Below are 16654 nucleotides of genomic sequence, written 5' to 3'. Positions count from 1 at the left end.
ACGCCATTGTGGGGCCAGTTACAATCACTAAGTTCTTGAGTTCTTGGTTGGTATTTGGGCTTCATTATTTCTACCGTGGTTTCAACAGCACCTCCCCCAGAGTAGTTGAATGACCGCCCATTGTTCATTGAACATGCCCACATGTGAACCATGAGCACCCTTCACATTCCCGAGAAAACCCAACCCTAGGACACGGCAGGATGCCCGGAAAATAGGCGACTTTGTTGAGAAGGATTGCTGGTTAGATTTAGCCTGTGATTCTCTGAAATTGTTAACTCCCTGAGTTAACAAATCATGCAGAAATACAGGTTGAAGTTTCAAATCATGCAGAAAAACAGGCTGGAAAACCCACTGAGAAAGAGGTTGTATTAAGCATACCTTAAATGCCCAAAGTACAATGGCTGCTTGCCCCTTCCTGCTTAGCAGGCTTTTCTTTATTTTTAAGAGTATTGCGGTGAATTGGTATCATTCTGACCTTTTCCGAAACTTTTATTGTATTTCAGAACTGGTATGCCAAAACCCCTCTGGGTAAAAAACGAGCCTTGGCGATAACAGGAGGCAGCACAGAAAAGGCAAAGGACAAAGGGAAAAGGAAAGAAAAGAAAGAGAAAAGGGCAAAAAAGAAAAAGTAATGCCTTTCTGAAGAACCATGCTTGAGTCTCTCGGGGATGGAGAGGACCCCAGCTCACCAAAGAAAAAATTCACCATTGCTCGCCTGAGGAAGCCCTCAGGGGAAGGAACTTAGCAGTTTGCAGGTGAGCTGACGCCACACACCTGCTAACCACTGCGTGTGCTGTTATGCCTTTCCCAGGCTGGACACCTAGCTGGGTGTTCATCACAACTTTCCATAGCTTTAATCCACGCCAAGTTTGTATATAACTGAAATTCACTCGTGACGCCCTCCACAGTCTTTCGAAGTTGGACTCTTCCTGTCATCAGTACTAGCTGTCAAATTTAAAATGTGACAGTTAAAGAATATTCTAGTTTGACAATTAGTAAGCAATGAGTATATCATCAGTACACTAGCTTTTTATTAATGGATGTACACTGTACAGTATCTTGCATCTATTTTAATAAATTAATTCTTTGCTCTAGTAATAGATTTTATATAATGAAATAAAGCTGTTGTCCTTGAACTGACTCGGTAATTTGGTTGCTGGAACTAAAACAGGATCTTACAAATGAACTGTTTCAACATCCTAATTTTGAAGTTGAGATAGCTGAAGTCCAGGTCCCACTGCTAATATTGGGGCCTGGACATCATCAGCCCCGCCTAGTCCTTGTTGGAAGGACTGAAAACTTGTCAGGCCAATGACTGGATGAAAAACCATGGCATAAAAATGGGGTAAACGCAGAGAAGAGAAAGCCTGCGTGAAGAAATAAAACAGGGTAAATAAGAAAAAGATTAAAGAGTAGGGAAAGCTCAAAAGAGAAATTTAAATTGTGTGAGGATGTGAAAGGTTATTGGTGGAAGATAGCAAGTAACCCACTTCTAAATTGTAGTAAGAACACAATCAGAGGAAGTAGACTTCAATTGAGATGGGATGGATTTAACTTGAATTTTAAGAATACCCTGTCTGACAGTTTGGGGTTAGACCACAGAAATTCATAAAATCTCACACTGCATAGACCAGGTCAGGCATCCAAGTTTTACCAGGATTCCCAGTGACTTGGATCATCAATGACCAAGAAGGTTCATGGTTCCCAGGTGTCTTCTGACCACCAGCACACCCCCTAGCCTGTGTCTGTACACAGCAGCCTGACACAAATTGGGACAGACAGAGACAGTCACAGGCTGATGTGCCCTGGACAGTTCCGCACTCCCCATGAAGTCATCCTCCTCCTGAGTGTCCTCTTGAACAAACTTCTGCCTTCAGGGTGCCCTCCACTGATTTGCTTTCTCATTACCAAAGGTGCCCCAATTTCCACAGACTCCCCTTACCCACTTCAGACTATGTCTAGCCAAAGCCCAGGGTGGCCTGAGAAACGGCAGACTCCCCCACCCTAACATCCCAGAGTGATTTCACATTCATGTCTCCAAGATGGTTCTGCCAAGATCCTTTCACATGTCATGAGACCCCACTTATGGCCCAAGAAGAGAACATCAGGGCTCTAGGATTTGATGTCCATTGCAAAGTAACAAGATCTGCACCGCAAAGAAATGAAACGTATGAGGGTAAAAGTAAACCATTTTTTAAAATACCATTTCACTTGATCTTAGTTTCATGACAAGCACGCTTTTTCAGAACTCATAAAACCTGTGCAGGTAACATTTAATAAACAGTAATGGAGTGATGGAAACTTGATACATATGCTTTAGAGCACCATCCAATAAAACTTTCTGCAATGATGGAAAGTTCTAGATCTGTGATCTCCCAGTAGGAGTCACACTAATCTACCAGGCTACTAAGCACTCAAAATGTGGCTGGTGCAACTGAAGAACTGAATTTTTAATTTTATTCAATGTTCATTTCCATTTAAATAGCCACACGTGGCTGGTGTGACTGGTGTATTGGGCAGGATGGCATCAGAGTAACTTAAGTTTAAAAATTGGTAAAGATATCTAAATATCCTTTCTACATGCTCACTTCCTTTTTCCCAGCACACTAACATGGAGATGTGATTTCCAGGGCCTCACTCAGCCTTTTCCCAAAGGATGGCTTCCTGCCCTGCCCAATGCTAGGTTTGTGCTCTACTTCCACAATGTAAGAATTAAAGAAAGAGGAAAGAAACATGAAAAGCAGCTCAACAGTCAAAGACAGGTTGATTTTGGAGAATAAACCTGAGAGGGGCTTCTGGCTGAGTTAGGTCAGAGGCATTCTCTCTTACAGACCAAGAGTATTTCAAGGTTTAGGGCAGGAGAGCTTATCACAGGCTTGGAATGTTTCTGTGTCTTTTTGTCCCGCTTATCTGGGAGGGAGAGTTGTGTGTCTGTTCCCATACATCTTCTGCAGCTGCAGGCATACCCACCGAGTCTGCTTTTAGCTTCCCTATCTTAGTGCACCTAAAGGGAAAGGAATGTACTTATTAGGGTCCATTGTTTTACTGGGTCCCGTTGTATGAGTGTAAAGTTTGTTGGTTACCCAAGAGACTTTCCCCCCACCCTCTGTGCCCGAGCTGTCTTATATGGGTGTTACTCTCTACTCTTTCTGGCTGCTTGCAGTTAGAAGAGAAGTGATATCCTTGAAATGCAAGAGGCTAGAAGGGGAGCTGGAACTGTCTGAGATGTCGGTGCTCCTGCCCTGTCACACGTGGGGCCATGAGCTCTGTCTGAAATCTTAGCTAGTGTCAGCCAGCCCCGCCTCTCAGCCAAAGATGCACACACTTTTCTGCTGCCCATGGATCAGAGGACCCTTTGTCTGTCACTGCAAAGTCCACCAGAGCCAACACGCCATAGCTCAGCACATGCTGGTATTGACATCACAGCCTGCTGCTTTGTATGTGAGTGGATGTGGAGAGGGGGTGTAGATACGCTTAGATACACTCACACACATACTCATATTCTGCGTGTTTTACACAAATGGTAACATGCCATTAGAACATATATGCTGTTAAAGCTTCTTGCTGTTTTTGCTTAATTCTGTAACTTGAATATTGTTCAATATCAGCACATACAGACGGGCCTCATTTTGTATTCTCTCCATACTACCCCACTTTATAGATACACCATCATTTATTTAATCAGTCCACTCTGACAGATATTTAGATTATTTCCACCCTTCTGCTAGTCCATACTTGCTGTAATAAGTGCCTTTACATAGTCTTCATGGGTGTATACAAAAAAAAAATTATGTAGGATTAATTCCTAGAAGGAAAATTACTGGGCCAAATTACCTCTGAGTCTTTCATTTGGGTAGCTATTGACAGACTGTCCTGTAAAGAGGCACTGGTCACACCAACTCTGCAGGCAAGGGCATGGTTCCTTGTCATCCACAGAGTAGGTCAACAAACTGTGAGCCTATTCACCATCCATGCTGAAAACCCAGAGTCCTCCTGGAAGATTAGACTGCCATGCCCTGGAACTCCCACTTTTATCTGACAGGGAGAGGAAGCACGGCAGCCCTGTGGGAGGAAATGGGAGGAAGGCGATGGCGGGGCTGGACCGGCGGAGGGACCGGTGGAGGGACCTGAGGACTCCTCAGACCTCTGCTAGGGCCTCAGCTGCCCTGGGCCATTATGTGACAATTAGCTCCTCTTGAGCACGTTCTGAAGTGGAGGGGACAGTAATTAATACCATTAACCCTCATTAAGGGAGCATTCTGCGGGATGGAATCTGATTAAAGTGCAATTTGAGCTCTCAGGTGGCTCTGCATTTAGGAATAAGTAGGTCCCAGGTCCACAACCAATGCCAGGGCATGCTGAAAAGATGCTCCTGAGACCGAGACTGTCGGAGCTTCACCAAACAGCTTCAGAGAGAGCAAATTGAAAACACCCTGATGCTGAAGAATCTATGTTTGAGACCCTTTTAAAACACATAGCCACATTTAATACAAAGGCCGTAATTGTGGTAGGTGGTCACAGGGCTGTTTCACAGGAGTGACATTATTTTTAGCCTCTAATGATACTATGGAACCCAAGCCATGGCGTAAGTGGCTTGTCCTGTCCTTGAAAGTCTTAAGACTTGAGTTGGAGAGAAGCATGCAGTAATGCTAAACGAACCCAAGGAGACAAAGCCTGTGGGTTGTAAACCAAGCTGGCAGCCACCCAAGCAACGGGATGTGGGAAAGCAAAAGGACATTGGCCCAAAATGTGTGTGTGAAGGCACCTGAAACCTCCACCACTAGAATCATTCATTCATCAATGCAGGGTCGCCCCCCTAACAATTCTGCTGCGTTCAAATTCACAGTTGCAGCACAGCAGTGGTTTTTTGGCTCATGCTCCAGTTCTTTCATGGAGCACTCTCAGCCCTCAGTGCTAGGGGCTGAGGATGCAGGAGTGAGCTGCTTTGCAGTCTAAGGGGGAAGGACACATTAAGAAAATGGACATACAAATAAATGTGCAAGGCCAGATCCATGCAATGAACATGAGGAAGAGAAAACCCTGCCTAGGCTGAGGGATCAGGAGTTTCATCCCAGGACACAGGGATGAAAAGGCTTCATCCCTGCAAGAACCCTTTTCTGATGGAGAATCTGAGAGTTCGTGACGAAGTGGCAGGTCTCTCTGATTCTTTGGCTCTTCTTAACGGCTGCACCTACCGCCTATATAATCACCCAAGATAGTGTGTTCAAGGTCCCTGGCACAGAGGTACAATCTGTGTTTATTGCTTTACACATATTCAGTGAGTTTCTCACGTTGAGCTTTGGGGACGCAACTGGGAACCCAGGAGTGCGGGGCAGGTTCTGGCCTCTCCACTGCATACTGGTTTTGTTGTCAGGTGACTGTCAGAGTTCCCAAGGCCACTAATCAGTTCCTCAACGTGGCAAACAAACACAGTACCTTTTTTTGGTCAAGAGATTAAGCATCCTAGAAATGTAGTCTCTTCAGTCAACTCGAGTGGTTTACAGCAAGGTTCTGACTGACCCTAACTCAGGCTTCATCCCAGCTGCATCCTGGCCAGAGCCTGGATCAGTCCCAGCTCAGCACACAGCATCTTCCCTGGATGTGCATTTCATCTTTGCCTCCCTGGGCTCTTGTGAGGAGTAAACTGAGCTGTGTACCCGGCACAATGCCTGGCACGAGGGCACATTCTCAGTGAACACCGCCTGCTGTTCAATTATTGCTGAGTGCCCAAAGCAGACCCCGCCCAGCAGAACAGGTGCCACAGGGGCGGGCTCTACCTTCCTGGAATGGAAGTGCAGGCTGCGATGAAGAAGGAGGAGGGGCATGGCAGAAGGGTCCTGTGAGAAGCCCCTGGGGCCCCAAGAAAGCTGGGACCCTTCTCCAGGTCCTCCCACCACCCTTCTTCTCATTTCACTCCGCTCTGTTTCTCCTGCTGGGGCGGCTTTGGGGGTGCCCTGCACGTCTGTCCACCACCTCTTGAATATCCCTGGCTCCACCTCTGGAGCCCTTGGCCAGCCTGGCACCCACCATTCCTCAGGCCTCGCTCCCTACCCGTCTGGAAAGGAAGATGAGCCGGGTGCTGTCAAGAGGATTGCGGCTTTATGAGAAACTCACTGGGCTGGGCTAATTTCACAGACCTTCTGAGTGACCTTGGGTCAGTCTGGCCGCACACATACATACACATGTACAGCATATACACATGCATGCACACACACAGGGCATTCATATACAGCACACACTATGCACATGTACACATGTGATCTGTACACACAACACACAGAAACACATGCACACATACAAACAAACTATATACACAAACCACATGCAGTACATACATACACATGTGTGCATGTACACACAAACACACAACAGACATGGACCACTCCCTACACACACACTCATATACATATATACATATACAGGCACAAAAACACACATACACATGCATATACACATCCCACACGTGCAGACACATCACCCCGCACATGCACGTGTTCACACACATGCATGCACACATAGGCATGCGTGCAGTCCCACAGCCGCCATTATTTCCTCGGTGGGCTCATTGCAGATGCTGGTGGCCTGCACACACACCCCTGGGCCTCAAGCCTCTTCCCAGGGCTGCGGCAGGGACAGGAGCAGCGGAACGGTGAGGCCTCGCAGGTGCTGGGATGTGTTTACTGTTTACACCGAGCGCACCGGGAAAGCAGCTTCCTGCTCCCCGTGGGAGTCAGAGGAGCCCCCAGCTGCGGCAGGAAAGGCTGACGCAGACACGGTGGCTCCCAGCTGCACGGTGGGTCCAAGGAGGGCGGGTGGGGGGCCCTGCTGCACCCAAGGAGAGCGGCGTGGACCGGCAACAGGCCAGAAGCGCTGCGCCACTTTACAAGCTAAGGAACTTTCCAGGACACAGCACGGCTCCCCTGCACCGCACCGTGAGACCGTGTCTGCCTGGGAGGAGCAGGATGGAGACTGAATGAGGGGTGATCTGGGACCCTCCCAGGGGACCCCAGGAAGCCATACTTATTTCTTCATCAATAAAAGACCTGGAGTGATCCCCATAAAGAGGTTTCTAGCTCTGAGTTCCTCTCGTTCTTCAGATAGAGGCACTCCACATGCCAGGGGCCGTGAGTTTTGGAGGGGCAAATACTTCAACCGTAGCACTCATTGTGCCTGGAAACGCCACTGCTGACTCCTTATTTTGAAATAAATCTTTCTAGTCGTCTTTTAGAAAAATGTAAGTATCCGTGAGAGGGGTGTAAACGTGTATGCTTTTGTTGAATTATGACAAAAGCACAGAAAACGGCTCCACCGACATGTAAAGTGGAGATGCTCCCAGCTCCCGAGAAGCCCTTCTCCTGATCACTGCCCTCTCCATTTGCAAAGGCAACTACTGTCCTGATTCCCAGCATCCTAGGTTACTTTTAGCGGGGTCTGAACTTTATGTACATGGAAGTAAAGAGTGTGTATTCGTTTCTGTCCGGCTTCTTCTAGCCAATGTTACGCTTGTGAGACTCCTGCAGCCTTGCACACAGCCGCAGTTCATCCACTTCCATCACTGCGTAGTGTCTCCTTGTAGATGCCACACTTAGGCTTCTTATTTTACTGTTAATTAAAGCCTCTTTTTTTTTTTTTTTTTTTTTTTTTTGAGATGGAATCTCACTCTGTCGCCAGGCTGGAGTGCAGTGGCGCGATCTCAGCTCACTGCAATCTGTCTCCCGGGTTCAAGCGATTCCCCTGCCTCAGCCTCCTGAGTAGCTGGGACTACAAGTGTGCACCACCATGACCGGTTAATTTTTTGTATTTTAGTAGAGACGGGGTTTCACCATGTTGACCAGGATGATCTCAATCTCCTGACCTTGTGATCCACCTGCCTCAGCCTCCCAAAGTGCTGGGATTACAGGCATGAGCCATAGTGCCCAGCCGAGTGCCCATCATTTTTCTTCAGTTTGGGGCTATTATGAATGATGCTGCTGTGGACATGTGTATCTGTCTCTCTACACACATGTGCACACATTACTGTTTGTATATGCCTGGGAAGACAACTGCTCACCCCAGAGCATCATCACATGTGGTCGCAGTGCCACCAAGTTTACTGAGGTGACTGCTCCAATTTCCCTGCCACCAGCAATGCATGCAAACTCCCACTACTCCACATCCTCCCAACGTGGTGTGGTCAGCCGTTTTCATTGTCCCCACTCTGGAGTGTGTGGTATCACACAATGGCTTTAATTTCCTCTTTCCTAATGACTACTGGGTTGCACATCTTTTCATATGAGTAGTGATCATTTGAATATTACCGTGCTTTTAAATAAAACCCCTGCTATTTTTCCATGGGTTGTCTATTTCTTTCTTATTAATTTTATACTTTTAGTGAGAAGCTGTTTGCAGGTGCACGGTTGGGAATATTGTCTCTCACTCTTTAGCTTCCATCTCACTGTCATAATGGTGTCTTTTAATGAAAGTTCTTGCAGTGGCTCACACCTGTAATCCCAGCACTTTGGGAGGCCAAGGCAGGTGGATCACCTGCGGTCAGGAGTTTGAGACCAGCCTGACCAACATGGTGAAACCCCATCTCTACTAAAAATACAAAAATTATCTGGACGTGATGGTGGGTGCCTGTATCCCAGCTACTCCAGAGGCTGAGGCAGGAGAATCACTTGAACCCAGGAGGCAGAAGTTGCAGTGAGCCAAGATCGCACCATTGCACTCCATCCGGGGCGACAGAGTGAGAGTCCATCTCAAAAAAAAAAAAGAGAGAGAGAGAGAAAAAAAAGAAAATGAATTCTTAATGTTAAGGTAATTTGGCTTATCAACTTTGTCTTTGTGGTTACAGTTTTTTTGTGTCCTATGTAACAGTTCTTTGCCTGCCTCAAGATTATGACACTATTGTTGCTAATAGCTTTCAGAAGCTTTTATTTTAAGTTCCGGGTACATGTGCAGGATGTGCAGGTTTGCTACATAGGTAAATGTGTGCCATGGTGGTTTGCGGCACCTATCAACCCATTACTTAGGTATTAAGCCCAGCATGCATTCCCTCTTTTCCCTAATGCTCTCCCCAAACCCACCGTCCTCCAACAGGCCCCAGTGTGTGTTGCGTGTGTCCGTGTTCTCAGCGTTCAGCTCCCACTTATAAGTGAGAATATGCAGTGTTTGATTTTCTGTTCCTGCATTAGTTTGTTGAGGATAATGGCTTCCAGCTTCATCCACGTCCCCACAAAGGACATGATCTTGTTCCTTTTTATGGCTACGTGGTATTCCATGGTGTATATGTACCATATTTTCTTTATCCAGTCTATTACTGATGGGCATTTGGGTTGAGTCCATGGCTTTGCTATTGTGAATGGTGCTGCAATGAACATACACATGCATGTATCTTTATAATAGAATGATTCATGTTCCTTTGGGTATATACCCAGTAATGGGATTGCTGAGTCAAATGGTATTTCCGGTTCTAAATCTTTGAGGAATTGCCACAGCGTCTTCCACAATGGTTGAACTGATTCACATTCCCACCGACGGTGTGAAAACGTTCCTATTTCTCCCCTTTTCAGAAGCTTTATTGTTCCACTTATCACATTTATATCTGCCAGTTTGCCTGGAATTGATTTTTGTTCATGGTTCAAGTTTTATTTCATAGCCATATGAATATGTGATTGACCCAAAGACCCAGCACCATTTATTGAAAAGATTGTTCTTTTCCCACTGCTTTTCAGTGCCCTCTATCATTGAAAACAAGTATTTAAAAACAACAACAATGAAAACAAGTGTTTATGTAGACAGTGATTTGCTTAGGAATCCTCTATTCTGAGCTACTGCATCTATCATTCTGCCAATATCACATTGACTTGAGCAATGTAGCTTTACAATAATGGTTTGCATCCACAGAGTAAGTCATCCCACCTTCTTTTTCTCCAAAGTATCTTAGATATGCTTGACATTTTGCACTTCTAAAGGAATTTATAATCAGCTTAGGCATTTCCACCAAAAAACTAATATTTTAATGTAAATTATATTGATCAGTTTGAGAACAGACATCTTTACATTATTGAGTTTTCCAGGCCATGAAAGTGATATTTCCCAGCATTTGTTTAGCCATTAAATTTTCTTAATGATGTTTTGTAATTTTCTGTCTACATATCTTACACATCTTTCCTTAGATTCACTTTGAGGTATTTGATAATTTCCATTATAAATTACATTTTGAAGTTTTCTTTTATACCTGTTTGTTGCTGGTATATAGAAATAAAATTGACTTTTTCAATTGGTTGTATATCCAGCAACAAGCCAAACTTATTATCTAATTTTAATTGTTTTTAGATTCTATGGTGTTTTTTTAAACATCCATAGGCATATTGCCTTTGGAAAATGACAGTTTTATTTATTTGTTTGCAATTTTCATAGCTTTTTGTTTCTCTTGCTTTATTGCACTGACTTGGCCATTTAGTTATGATGTTGACTAGAAGTGATCATAGAAGACATCCTTGTTTCAGACCTCAGCAGGAAAATGTTCAACATTTTATCAGTTAGTACAAAGTTTTGAAATTATACTTTATCACATTTCGTGTGCTAAGAATGTTTATCATGTATGGATGTGGACTTGTAGCAGATACTCTTTCTGCCTCATTGAAGATGATCACGTGACTTTCCCCTTTTGTTACCATGGTTGATTTTATTGAATGATTTTTAATTGAATTTTTACTAATTATTGATTCACATACTTAAATAATACAGAGAGATTCTGCATAGGTTTGCCCAATCTCCCCCAATGGTAACATTTTGCACAATTATAGTATAATATCACTGATACAATATACCAATTTTATTCAGATTTCCACAGTTTTCCTTGTACTCATTTGTGTGTGTATATATGTATGTATTAAGTTTTATCATCTTTTCAGGTTTGTGTATCCACGAGCACAGCCAAGATACAGAAGAACAATTCCAACCCCACAAGGATCTCTCATGCTGCCCGGTTCTAACCACATCTACTTCCCTCCTACTCCTCTTCCTTTAACCCTTGGCAACCAAGAATCTGTCCTCCATTTCTAAAATTGCATCATATTAAAAATGTTATATAAATGGAATAAACAGTTCGATACCTCTTAGGATTGGCTTTGTTCACTCGGCATAATTCCATGGGAATAAGTCCCATGTTGTTGCATGTATTAAAGGTTCATGGCTTTTTATTGTTTGATAGTATTTTATGGTATGGATTCATCACAGTTTTTTTAACCATTCACTTGTTGAAGGACATCTGGGCTCATTCCAAGTTTTAGCTGTTACAAATAAAGTTGCTATGAGGATTTCTGTATAGGCTTTTGTATGAATATGTTTTTCAGTGAAAAATTGAGATAAGGCCCAAGAGTGCAATTGCTGGTTTTATGTATGTTTAGCTTTATAAGAAACTGTCAAGACTGTCAAACCGTCTTCCATAATGGTAGTACCATTTTACATTCCCAGCTGCAACGTATGAATGATCCAGTTTCTCCACATCCTCATCAGCATTTGGTATTGTCACAATTTTTTACCTGATATATATGTAATAATTGATTGATTGATAATGGTTAAACCAGTGTTGCATTTTCACGTACAAAGTTATGTTTATAGTGTATTTTTTTGTATATAATTTTATTTTATTTAGTAATATTTGGCTTAGAATATTAGAATATTTGCATCTATGTTCTTAAATGAGACTTGTTTTATAACTTTCTTGTAATATTTTTGTTAGGTCTTTATATCAAGACCTCATAAAATCAGTAGCAAAATATTCTTTCTTTTTCTGTTCTTTGCAAGAGTTTCTGTAAGATTAGTATTATATTTTCTTAAAGGTTTAGTAGCATTCATGAGTAAATCCATCTGTATAGAAAGGATTTTAATTTCTTAATGAATTTAAGACTATTCAGATTTTCTATTTCTTCTAGTGTCAGTTTTGGTAAGTTGTGTTTTTTAAGGAATTTCTCTATTTCATCTAGATTTTCAAATTTATCAGCATAAAGTTTTTTACTATATGTTCTTCTTAGCTTTAATACCTGTAAGACCTGAAATGTTGTTCTGTTTTTAATTCTTTGATGTTAGTTATTTGTGCCTTTTCTCTTTTTTCCCTCGATCAGTTTCATCAGGGCTTTATCTTTCCTTTAAAAATAAAAATTCAGAGAGCCAATTTTTTGATTTGATGGCTGTCTTTATAGTAATTTTTTTACTTTATTAATTTCTACTCTTATCTCTATCATTTCTTTCCTTCTATTTCTTGGGATTTAACTTGCTGCTATTTTTCTTAACTTCTTGAGGATAGTTAACTCATTAATTTTTACCCTTTTTCCTTTTCACTATATAGATTTAGACCTATACAATTTTTTCTGAAAATCTATCTCTCGATAGGTACTAAGATTTTCCTTAATCTCCAAGTATGAAATATAGTTATCATTATGCATTTCAGGCTATACTTATGTGCATATAGAATTAGAGGGGCATATATCAAAATCAGTCATGGGAATGCTTATTTTCTTTGTCACTTTACAGGCTTTTCCTGTATAATACATACTACATTTGCAATTAGAATACAATATATATATATTTAAGAACTATGATGTACACACGTAAATTAAAAGAAATTAGGTCATGATTCAAAAATGGAGGTTTGGCCTACTATAATGCTCTGTGTGAAGGCATGGTAGACTGAAATGGCTTTGAAAGTTCCATAAATTGAGTAACTGTGGAAAAGCAGATTCAGTGGTGTCTCAGTCCTGATGTTAATTTTAATTTTTGTACTAAATCCTTATCTCTATATGTCCTTAGGGAGCACATCTGGAATCTTAGGATAGGTTTTTCAAAAGTGAACCTGTTGAACAATGGAAAATGTGAGTTTTAAGGAATCAATTAATGATTTAAAATATTATAGAAAACAATACAAAAGCTTGTATCTACTTAGCTGAACAATGGCCTGGAAAGTGAAGAGACACATCACCTTAACATAGCTGTAGAATGAAAACACTAGGGGAGAAGAAATAGGAGGAAAAGGGGCTGCACAGTTTCATCCTTTGCAAACCTCACCTGCATTCCCTACTAGCAGCCGCTGCTCTCTCCAGCCTGGCTTAGCATCCTGTCGCACTCCAAAGCCTAGGATCGCGTGTCTAAGCATGAGCTTTTCTCAAAGAGGAGACCCAGTGAAACAAAAGTGAGCCCAATAACCACCCCAACACACACACACACACACACACACACACACACACACACACCCCTATCCAGCTGGCCAAGCCCACAGTGTTGCCTGTCCTGGCTGGTTCCCTTTGTGCTCTGCACTATCTCTGCTCTGAACCTAGTACCCCAATATCTGCTTCACTGGGACCACCCTCTGCTACCACAGCAACCATCAGACCTCCAGGATCCTAAGAAAACAGGAATATTGGATGCAGAGCAAGGTCAGTTCTGGCCATGTCTGGAGAAATGTGACCGGAATGAGACAGAGAAGGTGAAAGACAAGGCTTGCTCTTGATAAGACACAGGAGCAAGGCCCCACTGTGAGCCTCTTCCCTGGGATCGGGAGAAACTGGTAGACACAGGACTGCCAGCAGATTCCCGAGCTCACAGGAAGCTTGCGCTCTGCCCACTGCCTCCGACCCTGTGGAGTGAGCACCACCAGCTGCTACCTCCAACACAACCCACCCAGGTGCGGCGCTTGCCCTGCCGGCCAGGCTCCCATGTGCGTGGGGCTCAGAGGGGTGGGGAGATCTCATTGTGTGGCAGTGAGGCCTGGGTGGAAGCTGATACCAGCTGGAAACCGATGCCTCCCCACAGCACACACCTGGGGGCTATGCAGAGAACTGCACTTGGCCAAGGGACCCCCAAGGCTCCTTGAGCACAGTGTGTCGTCCCAGAAGGTGAGATTGGTTGATGCTTGACTCAAACAGCCAGAGCAGGCGTGATAGCTCCCTCTTGAAAGATAGATTTTACTCCAAGTGGAAACTAATTGATTCTCCCTCAGCAACTTTCCCAATTGGCTAGAATTCTAAAACTGACAGATCGGCAAATGGGGAAGTTACTTTTATATAAAACAGTGAGCCACAGACTTCAGAGTGTTCTCTAAGGGAAATTTAATTATATCCTCCCCAACAAGACATCCAAAATACCCTCGCCTAGCTTTTGTGTGTGTATTTATATGAGGCACAATGCCCACGTCCTGTGACATTAGTATTTCTCTTCATATCACTGGAAATCTGAGTACTTTGGAACTGGTTGGAGCAAATTATAATGCACCCAGCCAGGGCCTTTTGTTACGCAGCCCTTCGACGGTGGTGCCTGCCTGGCCCTCTGAAAGCCCAGGGACCACTGGAGTTCATTTGAGAACACTCTACCGCAAGTTGGTTGTGCAAATTATTTCTGCTCTATGCAGAGTCTTTATTTTCCTCATGACATCGAGTGACTTTGAATCTTGCATAATACATACTCACACATACACAGGGGAAAGGATTAAGGCACAACCAGGATTAAATAATGCTGATAATAACGAGCTGATGAAACCGGAACCGTCGAGGTTTCCTGTATGTCTCTGGGGCATGGCAGTGCCATGTCCAGTTGGGGAGGAACTTCTGGACTGCCAGGACTGGGTTTCTTCTGCAGATGTTTCGGTGTTGTCCTCCAAATGCTTAGCATCTGGATTTGGGATACCTTGGGCCGTGGTGAAGCCAGCTCCTGCCTTTTCTCCTGGGTCCAGGAAAGGGAGGAGTGTAGATCTTTCCAGGGTCAACCAAGGCAAAGGGGGCAACCAGACAGCAAAGGATGCCCACTGCAGCTTCATGGGCCTGTCCTCCTAGGCTTAGCAGTGACCTTGCTGGTGGCCAGGCTGCCCCACACCCTTTGCTTTGTGAGGAAGGTGGACCCAGCCTCTCCTGCACCCATCACTGATCAAACTGTGGGCAGGCGCGGGTGCAGGGCAGCACCAGAGAGCTTGCCGGCCCTGCGGGGATTTCCACTAGCTCTTCTCACCAGCATCGGTCCTCCGGTGGCCAAGGGTGCCCAAGCAGAGATGCCAGTCACTCAGCTCAAGGCCTCCCTCCTTGGTGAGGCTGGAAACATCCCTCCGTCCTCCAGGAGCACAGTGAGAGCTGGATGAGGAGATGGACCGTTGGGCACCTGCCCAGGGGTCCAGTTGAAAGGGACACCAACACAACACTGGGGTCACAGTGCCCTCAAGTGGAGACTTGCAGGCACCGCTCTCCATCAATTCCAGATTAAGAACATGCTCTAGGATGACCCATGTGTGTGAGAAATCTCTTATTCTAAATATAAAGATGGAGACGTGGCATTTTGTGGATGAGTATATTTATTTGCTAACAGGAAATAAGCTATTCGCCATCTCCAATAAGTAAATGTTGGACAAATATTTAAAGAATGCCAAGAATGTCTGTTTTGAGCCTGCTAGGGGGACCTCCACACGTCCTCCCGCCCCTGCCTTCCCACCCATTCTGCAAATGCTCACAGGCAATGGCCACCTGTGGGTAAACAGGATGCCTCTGTGAGTAAACGGGATGTCCCTTCCTTGGGACCCTGGAACCTCTCGGGAGGGGTTGGCCTTGGTGGAAAGGGAAGGAAGGGTGATTAGGCCTGAAAGAAACACTCATTTAATGAACATTTTCACTGGGCCAATTTTGTGCGAGGCCCCAGTAGCTATCGACCTTGTGACGCACGGTGTGGTTCTGAAGTGTGGACTGACAGGGCTGGACTTGGGCCAGGGCACAGTGCAGACTCAGGGAGTGCCTGGAGCAGGGAGCCACCACGAGGGAGTTCTCAGCCACTGTGCGGCTGCTTATGTCCTGTAGGAAACGCACAGTGCAGGTAACACGTGTATTCTGATGCCTCTCTTGTGGGTCTCACCTGGTCATCAGCCACCAACCTTCTCTCTTGGCTTCTCACCACCTGCCAGGTGCTGCCCAGAAAGGAAGAGAAAGACTTTGGCTTAAAGGTGGACGCCAGAGGTCCCAACAGCTGGAGGCTCCCGCTCACAGCTCCCCTGTAGCAGAAGCACTTGTTCCTTCATTGTAGTTGTTGTTTCATTGCTTTGAGTTTTATTTTAACTGTTGGATAATAATTGTGCATATTTATGGGGTACAGTGTGGTGGTCTGAGACCTGCCCTCCTGTGTTCATTGCAGCACTGTTTACAATAGTCAAGGTGTAGAATCAACCCAAGCGTCCATCTACGGAGGGATGGATTAAAAGAATGTGGTATATACACAGCCGGAATACTATTCCACCATAAAACTCAATGAATTCCTTTGCAACAATGTGGATGAGCCTAGAGGATGCCATGTTAAGTGGAATTAGCCAAGCACAGAAGGACAAATGCTGCATGTTCCTTCTGGATGGAAGGCAGAGCTCCCACACTGGCCACAGAGGGCTCACTATCACACAGCAGTGCTAGCGTGAGCTGCCACAGCTGCCCACCTGGGCCACTCACAACTGTGCCACAAGAATCCCCACGCAGAGACCTCTGTGAATTGCTGCATCTGGGTCTGCTGGGTAGGTTCCCAAAAGTGGCACAGCTACGTGGAGGCTCACACACGCAGAAGATGGTGAAGAATAAAAGTCACAGACCAGGGGACACAGCCTCCTGCCAGCCCATCTCCTCGATGATGGACACCCCCAGCAGAGGATGCCTGT

The 16654-nt window shown here is 44.6% G+C and overlaps 1 protein-coding gene and 1 long non-coding RNA gene across 8 annotated transcripts in view; one reads left to right on the top strand and one right to left on the bottom strand.

The window, feature by feature from the left end:
• Window positions 1-1136, top strand: part of DRC11 (dynein regulatory complex subunit 11) — a 165968-nt gene extending 164832 nt beyond the window's left edge. For all 4 annotated transcript variants that reach the window (XM_045367968.3, XM_045367966.3, XM_045367967.3 and 1 more), the window contains one exon: window positions 504-1136. In XM_045367968.3, coding sequence (XP_045223903.2) covers window positions 504-632 — 129 coding nt within the window. In that variant the 3' untranslated portion in view covers window positions 633-1136. The remainder of the gene's footprint in view (window positions 1-503) is intronic.
• LOC102146056 (uncharacterized) overlaps window positions 1-16654 on the bottom strand; it is a 185038-nt gene that overhangs the window by 31891 nt on the left and 136493 nt on the right. The gene's annotated exons all lie outside the window — the stretch shown is intronic.

Source organism: Macaca fascicularis, chromosome 12 (assembly GCF_037993035.2).
Source record: "Macaca fascicularis isolate 582-1 chromosome 12, T2T-MFA8v1.1".
Classification (NCBI taxonomy): domain Eukaryota; kingdom Metazoa; phylum Chordata; class Mammalia; order Primates; family Cercopithecidae; genus Macaca; species Macaca fascicularis.
Note: the sequence above shows the minus strand (reverse complement) of the source record. Positions and strands in the feature narration are given on the sequence as shown.